This window comes from Rissa tridactyla, chromosome 1 (assembly GCF_028500815.1).
Source record: "Rissa tridactyla isolate bRisTri1 chromosome 1, bRisTri1.patW.cur.20221130, whole genome shotgun sequence".
Classification (NCBI taxonomy): domain Eukaryota; kingdom Metazoa; phylum Chordata; class Aves; order Charadriiformes; family Laridae; genus Rissa; species Rissa tridactyla.
In genome coordinates this window covers 162,510,662-162,528,353 of record NC_071466.1, presented here as the reverse complement: position 1 = coordinate 162,528,353, position 17,692 = coordinate 162,510,662, and the positions used below count along the sequence as shown (strand labels likewise).

At 55.7% G+C, this 17,692-nt stretch overlaps 1 protein-coding gene across 2 annotated transcripts; it reads left to right on the top strand.

Moving 5' to 3' along the window:
• Nucleotides 1–372: 372 nt before the first annotated feature.
• On the top strand, nucleotides 373–17,260 carry CARD10 (caspase recruitment domain family member 10). 2 transcript variants are annotated; one of them, XM_054203261.1, is made up of 21 exons: nucleotides 373–489; nucleotides 2,626–2,844; nucleotides 3,216–3,353; nucleotides 3,683–4,008; nucleotides 5,925–6,107; nucleotides 6,468–6,623; nucleotides 6,752–6,877; nucleotides 7,051–7,245; nucleotides 7,344–7,490; nucleotides 8,262–8,377; nucleotides 8,631–8,671; nucleotides 9,362–9,482; nucleotides 9,991–10,171; nucleotides 10,999–11,122; nucleotides 11,473–11,713; nucleotides 12,020–12,089; nucleotides 12,433–12,532; nucleotides 13,007–13,165; nucleotides 15,391–15,512; nucleotides 16,118–16,233; nucleotides 16,480–17,260. In XM_054203261.1, the coding sequence occupies exons 3-21, from the start codon at nucleotides 3,224–3,226 to the stop codon at nucleotides 16,685–16,687; spliced, it is 2,862 nt and encodes a 953-aa protein (XP_054059236.1). In that variant the 5' UTR covers nucleotides 373–489; nucleotides 2,626–2,844; nucleotides 3,216–3,223; the 3' UTR covers nucleotides 16,688–17,260. The 2 variants fall into 2 exon arrangements, with proteins under 2 accessions (XP_054059236.1, XP_054059244.1); XM_054203269.1 differs by lacking the exon at nucleotides 7,344–7,490.
• Nucleotides 17,261–17,692: the final 432 nt, after the last annotated feature.

Below are 17,692 nucleotides of genomic sequence, written 5' to 3'. Positions count from 1 at the left end.
GGGGGAGCTATTCTCGGCCTGGACAGGGCTTATTTTCACCACCCGCATTTTCTGCCCTTGCTTAATATCCCCCCCACCCCGCCGCCCCAGTCCAGAACCAGTCCTACACCTGGGGTGGTCAGGCTACAATTTCTGGAACCCTTGAACCAAAAAAGCTCTTCTTTAAGCACTTCCCAGCTGGGGAGGCTGCACCCTGCCCAGAGAGATACCCGCCTGGCCCGGCTGGGAGGCCAAGCGGAGCACACCCCTTCCCCCGCCGGTCTGTCGGGAGGTGAAGCCGTGTGTGTTTCGGAAGAGAAGTCGCTGGCGAGCCACATCCTTCCGGAGAGCAGCTCCATCCCGGGGCTAAGCGGGGCGAGGGGGGGGGGGGGCGGGAAAGACGGGGCACACGCAAAGAAAAACCCTTCCTCAACTCGCTCAGGTGAGGAGTAGCCAGAGGGTCTCAGAAACCGGGAGAGGCCGGGGAAAGAGGCCGTCTTCGTCCCGCCGGTGAGTGCCACCGCGACCCCCGGGGGCGGGCGGGCAGGGCTGGGCTCTCCATTGCCCGGGGCGGGGGGGGGGGGGGGTGCCAGTTCCCTCCCAGTCGGCTGGAGGAGGGAGGGAGGAAGGGAGGGAAGGTGCAGCGGGGTGGGGAGAGCGCTTCAGACACACCTGCCGGGGCGGCGAGACGGCGGCGGAGCGGGACGCGGAGCGGAGCGGAGCGGTGGGCAGCCCGGCTGGCGACGGGGATGGCGGGTAAGGGGCGAGCCCCCGGCCGGCAGCGGGGTTCGGGCGCTTCTCCCCCGGGCCTTGCGGAGCCCTCGGGGGCGGCGCAGCCCCTCTGTGTCCCCTCTCCCGCTCAGGCAGCTGCCGCCGCGCCCGTCGGCATCGCTCCGGGGCGGCCGGGGGCGGGGGTTTCGCCCGGTCTCTAGGGGTGGTGGCGGGATGTTTGCTCCCCTTCTCCTCCTCTTTCCCAGCCGCCTCTTCGGGGCTGGCCTCCCGCTCGCCATTCCTCGAAGAGAGTCTTCGGGCTGGCCGAAAGGGGAAGCACTGCCTCCCCCCTTGGCCCCCCGGCCTGGAGGGGCCGCGGCGGGCGGGAGGAGGGGGTACCCCGGGCGGGAGGAGGGGTACCGTCTCCCAGACCCCTTCGCTTTCTCTCTCTCTCTCTCTCTCTGCCGAGAAGCTGGTCTCTGCTTGCACAGCCGGCTTGGGTTTCTTGGAGAAACCCTTTGGTTTAAAGGCGTAAATCTGCCACCGAGGAGTGGAGCTCAAAACAGAGCAACTTCTGGGACCTGCTGTTGCATCCTTCTTCTGCATACTTGTGTCCCTGTGGCAAGCGAGCCTGTCCCAAATGAGAAAGATCAGTTTCTGCAAGAAACGCAGTTTGTTTTCTTTATTCAACTTAGGAGGATCCAGATCTGTATCGGTATTTAGGCTCCTAAGCCCTTTGGTGCTGGAAATCAGACACCTGAGTATCTTTTGTGGATTCAACAATTCTCTTTTCCTATTATCCTTCATCCAGCAGACCCTAAGCCTCCCGTATTTCTGTTTGGAGGATTAACTTCTTGTGCAGCTGTCTCAGCCATCCTCCTTGCTGTGTTAGTTGGCTGTCTGAAATCGCGTGATATCATTCTCACCAAAAGAAAGAAAAAAATCCAAAACCCAAAGAAAAGAAAAAAGAGCGGGAGATTTCCTTCCCCCTGCCTTCAGGCAGTGTGAACCTCTGCACTGTCCCTGTGGATGTTTGTGTGGCCAGGGTAGGACAGCTGGACTTGATGCCACCACCAGAGCGGCAGGTGATGGTGCACACTGGGGAAGAGAGGTGGCTTCTAGGTCTCAGAAGGCATTTGCTGTGCCTTGCCTTGCCAGCTAAAAGAATTTGTGGTGGCCTGTGAAGCAGATTTTATTTCTCAAGCGAAAATAGATAATGCTAGTTTAGTTGATACACAGCTCCTTGCACGTACCTGCTCCATCACAGCTTGTAGGACTTAATGGAGCAGGTTCACCACTGCTCTCAGGGTTTTCAGTCCATTGGCTTCAGGGCTTACTCTTGCTTTATTTGATTGACAGAGAGATTGCCTTGTTGCTACGTATTTCCAGGGCTCCACAGAGATGTATGGAAGATATGCTTTTGTGACTCCTCTTTGGCTCCAGTACCTGTAGCCAAGGTGCTCCATGGGAAGGTCCCAGGGGAACTATGCTTGGGGCATGCACAGGGCAAATGGATCCCCAGGGAAACCCTCCTCTCCAGCCCCAGTATGAGACCATGTCCCAGGCTGTGAAAATTCTTAGTCCTGAGAATTTCTCGTTGTCAGGGATGGGGAAAAAGGGAAGATGTGTGAGGGTCGGGGGAGTTTAAGAGTGCTTCAGGGATGAAGATGACTTCTTGTCTAGACTTCCTACTGTGTATGCTCCTAAGTTCTTTGTGCACCACTGCCTTCTGCCTCCTGCATATCTAAGGCCCTGGGTGGACACTCAAGATCCTGCTGGACTGATTTGTATGTAAAATGGCTTCTGATGTTTCTGAGTCCCATTTGTAAGACTATTGAATCAATTGCAGGCTTATACCTCAACTCATGTTCTCCCGTGCCTGCTCATCTGTGCTTCTCCATCATTCCTCAAATCTCTTTCCTTTTGTCATCCCAGCCCTGGAGAATGCCTCTCTCCAAGCCTGCAGCCTCTCGGAGCAAGAGGAGGAAGAAGACACCATCTGGGAGAAGATTGAGAGTGCACGGCACCAGCTGACCCGCTCCCTGAACCCTGCGAAGCTCACCCCATACCTGCGCCAGTGCCGCGTGATAGACGAGCAGGATGAGGAGGAGGTGCTGAATTCATGCCGATTCCCTTGCAAAAGCAACCAGACAGGTGGGAGAAAGCATAAAATTGCACTTAGATGGGTCTGGTTTGTGTGGGACAACCTGGTTTTGACACATAGTGAATGTTACCCAGCATGTGGTGTTGTGGCCTCCTGGTCCTTCCTGCTGCAGTGCTACGCCGACTTTGTTGGGTTTTGAGACGCTCTGCAGCCATACCTCCCTCTCATCCTCTGTGGGCCTCCCCCTGGGAGCACACAGAAGAAGGCAGTGCTCCCACCCCGTTCCCTCCTCTGGCCATTCCTGTTCCTGTGGATGGAAGCAGAACTGGTGGAGACGCTATTTCGTATCACAAAGCTGGTCTATGCTGTTTTCTCTCTGTTTTGCAGGGAATTCATCCTAGCTCTTTATCCCTTCTTTCAGGTTACCTGATGGACATCCTCCGGCGCCGTGGGAAGCGAGGCTATGAAGCCTTCCTGGAGGCTTTAGAGTTTTACTACCCAGAGCACTACACCCGGCTGACGGGGAGGGAGCCAGCCCAGCGCTGCTCTATGATCCTGGGTAGGGAGAGGCACTCTGTTCCCCCTTCAACTGCGGCTTGCATGGGAAGGGCCAGAAATCTGTCCATGTGCCTGTATAAAGCCCTGGTTCATGCTGCCTGTGCGCAACACAACCCTGTGCTCTGGAACCCCAACAGCTCTGTGCTCTGGAAGGGAGGGGACCGTATGTACATGTGTGATGGACCATGGTGCCATAAGGCTGGGACAAGAAGTGCTGCAAACCCACAGGAGAGCTTGGCCCCCCTTGACGGAAAACAGCATTGGGTTGCTTTTTTTAGGGTTACCTCTGTCTCAGCAGCCAGGACATGATTCTCCTTTGTCTCCCCCCAGATGAGGAAGGCCCTGAGGGACTAACTCAGTTTCTGATGATGGAGGTGAAGAAGGTGAGGGCTCAGCGGAAGGAGCACCTGCTGAAGGAGCACCAGCTCCAGGTGAAAAACCAGGCGTTGGAGCAAGAGCAGGCCCGGATGGAACAGCAGCTGCAGGAGCTCCTGAAGGTGCAGGAGCGTTGCAAGCGGCTGAGGGAGGAGTGGGATACCAACAGCGTGGAGCTGCTGAGGCTGAAGGATGAGAACTACATGATGGCCATGCGCTACGCGCAGCTCTGTGAGGAGAAGAACATGGCCGTGCTGCGGAGCCGGGACCTGCAGCTGGTGGTATGGCCCCAGGGAGCGCAGGGGTGGGTGGTGGAAGGTGGTAGGGGTCTGATGGCCAAGAGGGGATGCATGTGGATGTTCATGCGTGGTGGCCGATGGGCATGAAGGAGCTGATGGCAGGTGGGACAGGTGTCAGGATGTGTGCCCCTGTTCTTGATGGGGAGCGTGCTCTGAGGAGGGCAGAGCATCCAAGCCATGGGCATGGCATGGGAGGCTGGCCACTACCCTGGGACAGCTGGAGTTACATCACCAGCTCCTGCTGCAGCTGGAGATACATTACCTAGAGGAGCCAGAACCAGCTCCTCAGATGAGCTGCCAGAGCGATGACTTCCCCAGCATCCTTCGGCTCTCAGCCTGGCTGTTGGTACCATGAGATGCCCTGTCTTCTCCTGCATGTGCTCGCTGTCCTGCGCTGCCTGCTCTGCTGATGGGTGCCGGCACTATGTCCGGGCAGCACAGGCACGCAGCAGGCAGCTGATTCTATTGAGCTGCGTGTTTGTCTTTTTCACTCCTTCCCTGGGAAAGGGCTTGCGTTTTCTTCTCTTTAGCGAGGATGGTGGCTGTGCAGCCACCTGCATGCGGGGCCCTGGGTGCCTGCGTGTGTTGCCTGGAGCTGCCCAGCCCGCCCTGATGTTCATAGGAGTGTTTTTGCCCAGGCTCTGCCTCCCCCCTCCTTGCCTCTCTCCACCGCCTCCTCGTCTCATGATGTTTGGGAGACTCATGCCGCATACCTGAAGGAATTCATGACACTGCACTCCAGCTGCCAAGCTCTCACCTCCAGCAAACACGCGCCCATTTCCTGCCTGGGCAAGGACAGCCCTACCTTGAACCTATTAATAACCCAGTTTCCTTGGTGCTCTGCTGCCTTCTGGCATTCCCCCCACCAGTCTGGGCCTGGACCTTTCACGCAGCCCAGCGGTTATCTTTCATTCCTCATCCTGCTCTGACAGTCCCGGGATCCTCCCCTACCTTTTATCCGGTATTCCTGCCCATGCCAGCTCCCCTGGGCCTCCTCTGAGCAGGAGGCGAAGTGCTTGCGGGTGACTCTGGGGTGGAGAAATCCACCAGGGCCACCAGGTCCCAGCCTGTCTTCTCCTCCTGGCTCCAGGGTCCAGAAGTGACCAGTCCCTGAAAGTCATTCTGGGTCTTTTTGGGCAGATTTGCAGAGGTAATCCAGTTCCCTTGGCAATTTTGGCAGTGCTGTTTAAGTGCTCCGTGGCTTTGATAGGTTTCCCCTGCCCCGTTTGCTTTCAAAGCCTTACCTGGCTGTGAAACTGGTTCTCTGATCAACCTCATCAGTCGTTACAGGTCTGTGAGGACCTCCCTTTCTCCTAAAAGTAACTGAGCTCCCCTGTCTCCAGTGACATGTTGGTGGAGGAGTGTGAGGGCAGGGCAGGGTGGGATGATGCATCTGTGGTACCCTGCAGCCTCCAGCAGCTTGAGCCGCAAATGCTTCCAAGGCCAGAGGTCACCTCCCCGCACTGGATAGCCTCCAGCGGATTTTTCTGCTGCAAATTTATTTCTCAGCTGTTCTAGGAGCTGGGAAGCCTTTGAGGGACTCACAGCTGCTGGCCCTGGCGGCGCAGCAGAGGTCCCCGGTCCACCCAGGGTCAAGGCCAGCTGCAGTGAGGATGCCCCAAGGTGGCAAGAAAATTGTTGCACCAAGAGAGGATCCTGAGACTGAATGTGCTTACGCAAGAATATCTTCCTCCTCTGCCCTGCAGGCAAAAAGCTTTTGTGTGCAGCTACACTAACCTTGGACCAACAGTAGGATAGTCCTTCAGCTGATTGCCCAGCCCTTGCTTTCCTCGCCTCTGGGCCCTTCTTCTGCCCAGCGTCCTCTCTGCTTCACTCTCCGGCGAAGGCAGAGGTGCAGGGCCTTGTGTGTCACACTGTGTTCCTTCCCCGGGTTGCAGGTAGACCACCTGAAATGCAAAGTGACCAGCCTAGAGGAGGAGTGCAGCCTGCTGCGGAAACAGGCATCTACACCGCCCCAGCGGGAGGCGGAGGAGCGGGGCCACCCCGACACTGTGTCCGAGCTGTGGGCTGAGAACCAGCGGCTCACGGCGTCGCTGCAGGAGCTGCAGGGCATGTTGCAGGTACCTGGCGGGGCATGGCAGGCTCCAGGTCACCTCCTTTCCTGGGGCACCATCAGTGCTGGTGACATGGGCACTGGAAAGATGGGGGAAATCAGTGTCCCGGTCTGGCCTGTCCCTTCCTCTGAGCATATTGCTTGGCTGTGGTGGCTGACATTGCTTCTGGGTCTGGGTAGTGATGGGTCCTTGTTTCCAGCTCTGTGACTCTTGGATATGGTCACAAGTGTGACTTTGTGCCTTGGAGCACACAGTCGATTAATGCGGAAGTGATGGTGGCAGTTCTGCCAGTCTGCCTGTCACTGCCCTGGTCTGGTGCTCCCTTTGGTACTTGTGGTGCAGTGATGGTACCCTCTTGCCTCCTAGGCGCCCGGCGAGGGCCCAGTGCCAGGCTCTGAGCAGATCCTGCTGGACATCCTGGAACACGACTGGAAGGAAGCCCAAGATGACCGGCAGGATCTCTGCCAGAAACTCAACTCCCTGCAGAACGAACTGCAGTGGGCCGAAGAGCTGAGGGATAAGGTAGAGCATCCATCAATGCCCCTGTCCCCACACACTGACCAGGGCCTGGAAGAGAGGGGAGGGAGGGGGCTGGGAAGCCACAGCGGTCACTTCCAGGAGGGCTAATGCTTGCTGCTTGCTGTTGCCAGTACCTCCAGGAGGTGGAAGATCTGCAGCTGAAATACCGGACGCTGCAGAAAGACTGCGATCTCTACAAGCATCGGATGAACACAGTGCTGCTGCAGCTGGAGGAGATCGAAAAAGAGCGGGACCAGGTAAATTGCTCTCCGCTCTGGCTCTCCACCTCCCAGCAGGACCGGGGCTTTTGTCTCTGCTCTGGATGTCCCCTCCTTCCCCAGTGGATCTTCTCCATCCATGCCAGGGTAGGAGGTGTGGATTAGTAGCGTGGTTCTCTGCCTCTTCTCACTCTCAGCCTGGCTCCTTGCAGGCAATCCAGAGCCGTGATGGGGTGCAGCTACAATACTCCCAAAGCCTGATCGAGAAGGACCAGTACCGCAAACGCGTGCGGGCCCTGGAGGAGGAACGGGACGAGCTCCTAAGCAAACTGAGCCAGGCAGAAGGGCTGAACAGCACGCTGGAGGCACAGCTGGAGCGGTGCCAAGGCAGACGCAGCTTGAGCAAGGTGAGGATGGCTAGAAAGAAGGGGGAACAGAGAAGGCAGAGGGGTCAGGGCTGATTTCTGGGGGACGCAATGGGATGATGGAGTCCCTTCTCGCCCAGATGTGCAGCTCTTCCTACTCCCTCTGCTCCAACGTCAGCAGCACCTGGAGCCTCGTAGACAACCCTACCAGCTTTACGACTGGACTTGTGGATGCACTGGGGGTTTCTGCTATCCCGTTCCCAGGGGATTCGGCCATTCAGAGCATGGTGAGCGCTTGACCATGAGAGGCTGACCCTCAGTAGAGGTCATCGGTGACCCATGCTGCTCTGGAAGGGCACAGAGGCATTGGAGCAGGTTCATCGTGGGGCTGTAACTTGGTGGAAGACTGGGCATGGGGTGGTGTGGAAGGCGGGACAGATCCCAGGCACAAAGCTTTGTTCTCTCAGTTTCTGACAAACCAGACAGTGCTGCACCAAAGTGTGCAGCGCTCAGCTGGGTAGGAAAGAGGGGGAAGCGAAACTGTCTTCATCCCATATGACACCCTAGAAATCAACAGCCTCATGTAAGATGTTATCCTCCCCAAAAAGCTGTTGAATCTTCACATGCTGGGGAAGAAATCCCAGCTTTTTTGAATTCTGTAGCAGCATCATATTGTTTTTAAGGGAGCCAGGTTCTTTCCTTTGATTCTTTGAACTGTCATTCTAGAGCACCCTAAAATGGGTGGTCCCACAGGTTACTCACACTTCTGGGTGTGTGGTGGCTATAAGTGAGATATGAGGACAAGGTTTCATATTCCCTTCATCTGCTACAACTCCCACAGCTTGTACATTGCAAAAAGATGGGGACGCAGCGTCATGCATCTCCATCCGTGCTCTCTCCTTGGGAAAACAAGGTGCCCCTGGGTGTTTGGAGGGAGGTGGTTGGTCCCTGAAGAGCCATGTGGTACCCGAGGAGCTGTTTGCAACCTGGCCTGAAGCGAGGGCGAGGTGGTGCTGGGTGTTGGTGTTAGCAGGTGTCTCTCTCTCACTCTGCCCAAGGAGGTGACTCCTGACAGCGAGAAGGATATCAACCGCCTTTCTACCTTCCCTTTCCCTCCCTGCATCGGCTCCATCCTCCGTCGGCAGCGGGAAGATAGGTGCATGCCCTACAAAAGGTGATTACTGTGTGTTGCTTGAGGCTGTGTCTCCTCTGTGGGGGTTGTGGGGGCCAGGGAGAGCAGGCTGGCAGGGGAGGAGGGAACCTGGAGTGGGGACTGAGAGTGGGAAGGCTGGCTGGGAGCTGCGTGCTGGCTGGGAGGGTGTTTCTGGAGGGTGGGGGAAGGCTGTGGGGACGGGGTTGAGAACGGGACGCAAACAGGCTTTGGAAAAGCTGCTGCCTCACAGCTCCCTTTTGTGTCTCCTTTGTAGCTTGTCCTGTGGCTCCTTTAGCAGCATGGAAGATGCAACAGGTACCAGGGTGAGGGCTTTCCCCAAAGGGCTTAGCTAAAAAGAAGTGGTGGCTGTGGGGAGAGGGGTTGGACAACTGACCCTGCCTCATGTCTGTGGTTTGTGCAGCTCATTGTGAGGGTCCTGTGCCCACAGCAGGGTGCTATGGATCCACACATCCCCGTGTGCTTTGCCAGGCACAGTAGCTGGAAAAGCAGGCTTTTCCTCTGCAGAGCAGGCAGCTATTCACATCAGGTCTGTTAAATTCATGGAGAACTTGATGTGGAGTTGGGGGAGTAGGTAACAGAAGAGAGAAATGCCTTTGCCCTGGGGTGTTATTGGGTATTCCCTTCATCTGCTACTACGTGGGTGATGGGTTGTAAATCTCCTAGAGTGGAGCTCCTGGTGCTGGCAGTTTCTGTGGTGGGTGCTGGTGGCTGATCTCCAGGCACATCCAGGTGCTCCTTGCTGCTGCTGCCTTCTGACTGAAATGCTGATGAAAGGAGCGAAGATTTGCTTGTTCTCTGGAGCCATGGGAAACCCTTTCCAGGAGGGTGACCGTTCAAAGCCTCCCTGCAGCCTCAATTTCCCAGTCAGATGCTAGAAAATGCCCAGGAGAGGGTGACAGACCCTTTCCACCCCGAGAACGTGAGCTCCCTGCAGTGCTCGGAGAGGTGACGTGCCCTCTCTCTCCTTCTTGCTCTCTTTCCTAGGCAGTGGTTTTGCTAGTGCCTCGCTTGGGGCCTTCTCCTCTTCTTCCAGCAGCACCTACACCAGGGTGAAGTCGGAGATCTGCTTGTCCACGCTTCCCAGCCGCAAGGAGGTCACTAGAAGGTGACTGCTGATCTCTGAGCTAGGCGCTCTGAACCGGCAGCTTGGGGGGACATTTCGTGGTGCTGGGGGACCATGTTTGGGAGACCCTTCTACCTTCCCCCCTTGAGGGCTCTTTCACTAGTGGGAGAGGAGAGAAATGAAGATCTTATAGTCCTTGCTTCCTAGCAGGACTCCATTTTTTTTTTTTTTTTTTTTTTTTGTGTGTGTGCTGGCCCATATGTTATGGCAGGGCTGGGGATGTTGTCCTGGGCTGGAAACACATCTGTCTAGGTAGGGACAGGACCGTGGGAGCCCAGCTTGGCTTTGGTGTTGGGGCTGGTGGGGTGGAATGGGTCGTGGGGGTTCATAAGCTCTGTGTGTGTGCCCTGGTGATAGCTGTGAATCATGAGCTCTGTACCGCAGTGCTCAGCACCATAAACACCCTGTAGCTGGACACAAGGCCTGGGGGACCAGTCCTTAGAAAAGGCAGCAAATTTCAGTTGCTGGACTTGGCGTTTCTCCTTGCCAGGTCACTGGTGGTGCAGCTCACTAGTATGGGTCACCCCAGCAACCCTTCGCCCGAGGAGAAGAGGCTTGGAGCAGACATCTCCATCCTTGGAGGGAACATGACAGGGATTTACGTCCAGTGGGTCAAGCCAGGCTCACGGGTCGAGGATGCAGGACTCCGGGAAGGGTGCCGACTCATTGAGGTGAGTCTGGGAATGGGCTTGCTTTGTGGGTTTGCAAGGCACTTGGCATGACGCAAGGAGTGCGGAGTGATTCCCCAGTGCAAGCTGACCACTAGCCAGCTTGAAGTCCACCTCCATTTCTCTTGGTTCGCGGGACTGCTCCCTGCCCAGAGCTTTATGCGGCACAAACACCCATCCAAGTGTCATGGCACCTGAGTGTACCTGTGCATGTAAAAATGCTGTGGCTTTCTGAAACATTTCCTTCAGCTGTGGGAGGGGAGAAACAAAAAGGAGTCACGCAGATTAAGGCAACAGTGGCTATATGTCCCTGGAGTTGTCTGTCACCTTGTAATATGTCAGAACAGTTTGCATCCCGCACGTGTCTGTTGCGAAGCGATCAATTTTGGAGCGAGGTTTCTCAGGCCTTCATGACCCTCTTGAGCTACAGAGAATAATTGCTCTGAAGAAAGCTCCTGGAGGGAGGGAAGGGCGTTTGTTTTGGCAAGAAAGACACCACTTGAAATACGGCTACGCTACTTGAATTAATATCCCACCTGTAACTGAAAATAAACCAGCTCTCCCACCCCCACTCCCACATGCGTTCATGCACGCATGTTTGCTTTCACAGCAGCCCGGCTTCCAGACTGGGTGGTGGCTGGCAGCGGGTATTTCAGAGGCAGAGGAGGGAACCACAGGCAGACTGAGGATGCCTTGTCCTCGGGTAGAGCTCTCCCTGGACCTGCCTTGCTGTGTGACATCTCTTGTATAACCCTGATGGGTGAGGGAGCTGCCGGGGGGGGAACCTGCTCTTCCAGCCCCTAGGTCTAATGGCATTGGGTCCTTGCCAGCTGAGAGTGCCGTCGCTGAAGGAAGAGGTGCTTTCCCTAGAGAACTGCACGCGGGAGGTTGCCTACCTGAGCCTGCTGCATTGGGATGAGCCCTCTAGTCTCGTCTTTCAGCTGGACCTGGAAGGTAAGGCCCTGGCAGCTGGGTCTCCTTTGAGCCTGAGCTCTCTGCCTCCCTTTCCAGACCCTCCACCCAGCCCTGGAGGTAAATATCAGTTATTCTCTCTCCTCTCCTGTTTGGTCCTAGGCCACCATTTCTGATACAGGGGTTGGCCGTAGCTCCGGTAGCTTTCCCTGTCTGGTGTGACATGTGCATCCTCTGAGTTACAGGATGGAAGTACAGACCTCCTGTCTGTTTGCCTCCTCTGCATCCCGCACCCCAATCTGTAGCATCATAGCTGTGCTGGAGACCTGTCTATCTTGTTGGTGATGGTTGTCTCCTATGTCCGCACCGGTGACCTATGTTTCCTGCTGCAGGATACCAGCCTCTACGGGAAGCCCTAGAAGAAGGGAAGAAGTTTTCTGGAGACTCATTCTATGTACGCACCAACCTGTCCCTCCTGGAGTCATCAGACCCTTATGCATTGTGCGTCAAGTGTCGGGAGATCCTCCATGTCACAGACACCATGCACAAAGGGCGGCTGGAGTGGTACTGCTCCCGTGTCGATCCCTTGACCATGCGGGACCTGGACAAGGGGACAGTGCCCAACTACAGCAGGTAACCAGGGTGAGGAGGAAGGCAGGGGGGTACCTGAGGTACCAACCCCATTTCTCTGTGGTGAGCATCCCCTAGGAGTCCTGAGGGGTGGGGACTTTCCTCTTGGTAGTGTGGGCTGCCCAAGCCTTGAATGGGGGACCAGTGCAGTAGTGTTTGGGTGCCCTTGAGAGATTGGGAGTTTGAGTGAGGGCTTTGACATGCCCATGCTTCAGCAGGTCTCTCTGGGGTTTGGTGAAGAGGGTCACAGCAGGCTACAGTCCCTGTGGGCTCTAGTGTTGCTTGAGGGCAACCTCTCTGTCTTTTCAGGGCTCACCAGCTTTTGAAGATCCAGGAGAAGGGCCAGATACCTGGGCAGCAGAGGGGCCACAGAAATAATGTAAGCCAAAGAAGCCAGCCAGGAGAGCCGTGTGTGTGTGCCTATGGCCACCCCACCACCTCGGCATGCACTCTGCCCCACTCTGTTGGTAAATCAACACATATGGAGGTGGCAGCTGGGTTAGCAAGAAGATCAGGGCTTACAGCCCAGGCAGTGTTACTGCTCTGTGGGTGCTTTCCTACCCCCTTCCCACTTCCCAGACTGAACCTGATGGGTGGCAGACACGGCCCCATGCTTTTTGTATGTGTGCTCCATTCCCTTTGCCAGCGGGTGTTCTGCAGCCAGCTCTCTGTGTGTGAAATGGTCTATGTTCTTGGTCTTATTGCCCTCACTTTCTCTTCAGCTAAAGAAACGGGCCTTGGACCAACTGCGCCTGGTGAAATCCAAACCACAGAGGAGCCCAGAACAGCCCCCTCAGCAGCTGTGGCTGGACCCCTGCTCAGGTGAGCTGTTACCCCTGCACCTGCCCCATCACCCTTGGACACACAGTTGTCTCCTGTGGGCACTGAAGGGACAGTGGCATCTGGGATGCCTCAGTCACTTTGCCCAGGATCCCTCTTATAACCCTGCAAATGCGATTTTGGGAGGCCCATGCTCCTTTTCCTAGGCTTTATGGAGCTTTCCATTGCTTCTGTGATTCTTTGGGTCATGTAACTTTTTGTGGAGAATAAACTAGTGTGTAACTCAAGAGAGTCCCAGGAAATGGGCAAGGGGGGCTACAGCCAGGGTATCTGCCTGTGGGTGAGTGTGGTAACCAGAGTAGGATCTCTCCTGGGACACAGGATGGTTGGTAGGTGCCTCCATGAGTCAGGATGAGGGGATGGTACAGGAAAAAACAGGATGGTCTGTGGGCTAGTGGCAGCCTTGTCTCCCATGTTCTCACCTTTCTCTTTCTCTTCTTCATTCCTGTCTTCCAGACCCAGACGTGAGCCTGAAGCCTTACAGCCTGGTGCGCCCTGTGGTGGTCAAGACACCCCGTCCTGTGGTGCTGTCGCCTAACTGCATTGCACCACGGCTCATCAGGAACCTGCTGGACTTGCCCACCTCTCGCCTGGACTTCCACGTGTGCCCAGCAGGTAGGCAGCAATAAGTGGTTGACATGTCCAAGACTGTTGTAGGAGTCTGTGTCTGAGTGAGGTAGAGTACACAAGTCTTCTACTTCCCAGGGCTGTTTTCCCCTTTAATCTCCTTCCACTACTTAGCCATTGGTGGAAAGCCAAGATGTTGCTTGAGGATGTCACTTTTGTGGGGACCTTAGTCAGTCCAATGCAGGGAAGAGGTGCTCTTAGTCCTGGAAGCATGAGACATGGTCTCATGGGACTCTTGGAGAGGACATGAGGTGTCCCTTCAGTGGCTAAGTGTGGGGGTCTCTCAGTCTTCCCAGACAATACCCGTTGACAGGTCACCTTTTTGGGCTGAGTGTCTGCAAGATGTTCCCTCCTATTTTTAACTGTGTTCTATCCTTTTGGCTCACAAGGAAGCCAGCCCGCCCTTCTGGTCTCCTGGGTCATGGGAATTCTCTCTCTTCTCTCTCTTGAGTTGGTGGCGGTGTTGTTGCCTTGCTGCTCTGGATGGCTCTTCCCAGAGATGAAACCTCTGGCTGAGGTGGCACCTGCAGGTTGACTTCATACCAGTTCTTCCTCTTCAGCGACAAGAGGATCCAGCCTTGGTGCTGCTGTTCTCTCCCTTCTGCCAGCAGCGTGAGGCTGACACATCACTGCAGAGGTTGCTGGGGAAAGGGCTTTTTTTCCCCACAGGGAATTTTCATAGAGGAGAACTCCTCCTTCCTCCCTTCCTCCTCCCTTCTCCATCTCTCTCCTTTCCCTGTGTTTAGAATTCTCCCTTTGCCAACTGCAGGACTGAAAAATTAGTTGGTATGTTTTCTGGGGGGGCTGTTGATGGAGGTAGTGAAAGGTCTCTGGTTTGCTGAAGAAAGATGTCTCCACAAAGTTTGGCCGCTGGGCTTCTTATCTGAGTAACTCGGCCGTATATCCTGGCCTGCTGAGCCCCCTGCAGGGTCCCCCTCACATTGCATGGGAGACATGCTTCGAAGCCATTTCTACAGCCAGAGACTTTACACCGAGGGCAAAACTTCGCCCCTGTCAGTTTTGCCTGTTGCGAGGGAAGGAAGGTGATCTGGGCGCCTCGAGCTGTTCCTCTTTGCTTCGCTGCCTGTATTTTCCCTTGGAGAACTCCCAAGCCAGTGCAGTTAGTAGAAGCCAGCTGAGCTTCCACAGGAGCCTGCTGCCCCCAAAGGAAGCAGATGGCTTTGCAGGATCCAGCTCTACCTGGGACGTACCTGTGCCACCAGGCAGAGGTAGCGGTGGATGCCCAGCCAGCCTGGGGCTTGAGAGAGCTGGAACGTGCTCTGGATCCAATTCTAAACAGATTTTCTCTTAAATTCATTACTTTCTTTCTACCTTAGGGATGAGCAGCTCCTAAAAGCCTCGTTAGGTTCCCAGCTCATGTTTCAGTGGTAGCATGGGCAGCTGCTTAGGGCTGCAGGTAGAGCCCAGAGCCTGCTTCATCCATGCTGGGCTGCAAAGCCTGTGGCTCCCAAGTGGGGTCTCCGCGTGTGCATTGTCTTGTCTTCTGGTGGGAGTTACTGGGGGCAGCTGGCAGTCATTGCTTCGACCACACTGGCCCTCGCTGTCCTGTCGGCTCTGCCCCCAGTTCTCTGCCTCAGCATCACCTCTCCGCTGCTCTCCTGCCTGACGTTGGCTCGTCTGCTGGGTGCCGTCCTTCTGCTTCCCAGCAGGGGGGGAGGTGGCTCAGGCTGCCACCGACAAAAGGAGGTTCAGCTTGCTCCCCACCTTCTTCCCACTCTCCCGCATCAAGATGCATGCTCCCCTTGCTTCCCCATCCCTGCCGCTCACTGGACCCATCTATGAGCCCGTGCAGCTCACAAAGCCTGCAAAATAAATCACAAACCTGGCAAAATAAAGTGATTATTTTTCTGCCGTACTCTGTTACGGAGGGGGTGAGACAGTCTGGCAGCGGGGCAGGGGGGATAATGGCTGTGAGCTGGCTTAGGCCGCTGTGGTACTGCAACACAAGAGCTGCTCTTGCCCTGCAAGTTGTCTTCAGCTGTGATATCTTGCTTGTTCTGTACACGGAAAGCTGCAGGAGATCCATGCCAACATGTAATGTGGTATAATTAGACTCGCTCTCCAGAATCCATAAACAGCGAACTCGATAAGCATCAGCGCAGCAGCAAACGTGCAGGATCTGCGGCAGAAAATGCGTGTAGGAGAGAGAAGGGGCTGACGTCTCCCTATTCGTGTCTCCTCTTGGCTCGCAGAGAAGCTGGCAGAAGGGGATCCCAGCGCTATCCACGTTCAGGAGCACCCTGTGTCTAGAAGTGCCCCCCAAGACCGGAGGGAGAGCGGGCGAATCCGCATGATCCGGGAGGCGATGGAGAAGGTGCTGAGCTGTTTGATGCAGGGAGAGAGGGCCAGGATGGGGCACCCCGTTCAGATTGGAGGAGAGGAGGGGACAGCTGAGCGGGGGAAGAGTGAGGGCAGTGTGGCTATAGAGGAGTTGTTTACTTGGGGGTTGGGTAATTTGGAGGGTGTTTTAGGTCCAGGTGCTGTGGGGTTGTGAGCTCAGGTGAAAGAAATGGCAACTGGGGATCCACTGGGGCGGCAGTGGGAAATTCTGTATGCAGACGTGGCCTCCCTGCTCTCACATTCCTCATCTTCACCAAAGCAGCAACAGCTTTGCTCAGGGCACACAGAAATGTGGGACTGTGGGTGACAATGATGACAAAGGGGATGTGACGCTGGGCTGTGGCTGAGCAAGGGGTCTGGTGGGCTTGGGGACTGGGTTGGCAGTGATGGAGTGGGTGACCCCTCTCTTTAATTCTCCCCTTCCCTCTTGGCCCTGTCCATAAATCCCACATTTAATGGAATTACTATTGGAAAAGCAATGATATTTCACAGTGTGGGGTTTGATTTAATGTAACTGTCAGGGGCTGGGGTTATTTTTTCTCCATTTTAATCAGTAAATCTATTCAATTTCCCTTCCAGAATAAACACTGTCTACTAGAGCTGGGAGTTCAGAGTGTGAGGGATCTAATTAAAAGTGAAATATACCCCATCGTTATCCATGTCGAGGTCACCGAGAAGAACATTAGAGGACTCAGGTAAGAAAAGACGGAGAGGCATGGAGGAAGGGTGTCACAGGAGGAGAGACAAGCTCTTGTCTCTGTTCAGAGGGAGAGACAAGGACTGGTGAGAGAGCACTTGCTCTGTGTGTGTTGGGGTTGGTGGCTGTGAGGGGAAAAAGGGCAGGAAAATTAGCTTTGTGTTCGTGTGAGGGAGTTCCTGGGTGTTTTTGCCACCCCGTCTCCCTACACCAAAGGTAACGTTTGTCCCTGTGTTTTCTCTAGGAGCTTGCTGGGGAAGGCGGGCCAGCGGGACTCAGAGGTGCTGAAGGTGTGCCGTGGTGTGGAGCAGGCTCTCCATGCTCTGCCGTGCTCCTGGGCCCGTGTGGAGCCCCACGCCTGGAGCCACGCCGAGGAGCTGCCCAAAGTGGTTCGGGGATGCATCTTCCAGGAGCAAACCCGCCCACTGTGGATCGAGGAGGGCGAGGACTGAGCTGGGGGCAGCGGAGCAGGCACTGCCATCTACCGTCCCCAGGAGATGTTCTCGGAGGTCCCTGCCTCCCTAAGCTTCTCCAGGTAGCGTGTCCTTCCTCCCTGAGGGGATGATGGCAGCAAAGGCCCCCAGGGGCAGCCTTTCTGGTCCACTTGAAGCCACCAAGAGCCACGGAGTAACACGTGCTGCCTTTCTGAGCTTTCTGTATGTTATTGGAGAGATGTCTTCCACCGTTATGGTGGAAACCACCCCCATGGGTTGTTCCCCATCACCTTGGGCTGCCCTTGTCTCTGGTATGTAGTCAGATTGCCAGATGGGGAACTGTGTGGCATCAGGCTGTGTAGGAGCATATCTCACACACATTTGAAGCCCTTCTCCCATCACTTCCGTGTCCACTGCCCTGTGGCACTGAGTACTTCAGGTCCTCTCTTCCCCGGTCTACCTCGCCTCCAGCCCCACGACACAGGGAGCACGGCTCATGTGCCGATGCCCCACCACGGCTGGAGTGACACTAAGCTTGCAACAAACCCTTGTTTTATAGGAGCTGTACTCTTTATTGCTTGTAAATTATTAATGGAGCCTTTTATTGGCAAACCGCCTATAAAGGAGAATTAAATACCATTCATAATGGGAATGGGTGTCAGGCTGTGGGCTTGTGTGGTACTGGGAAGGTTTCGGTGGTGCACGACGGGGTGTTTTTCTCCTCCTCTAGCAGAGGCCCAACTGCCCAGCCCTCCAGGGGGAGGAGGGAGCACTGCTTTTGTTGTCGTAGGGCAGCAAGAGGTGGGGGGAGAGGACAGGTTGAGTGTGCCACAGCCCCAGCCCTTACCATTTCTACTTGCCCCCTGTTTTTCAGTCCCTTGCCTCGCCCTAGTGCTGATGTTGGCCAGGTTGCTCTGGGAAAGCCGGGGAAAAGCTCACTTGATGTGTCTGGCTGAGGCCTATAGAGCTTCACCTCGCTCTGCACCCTGGTTATCGTGAAGTGACAAGCCAGCTACCTTGTCC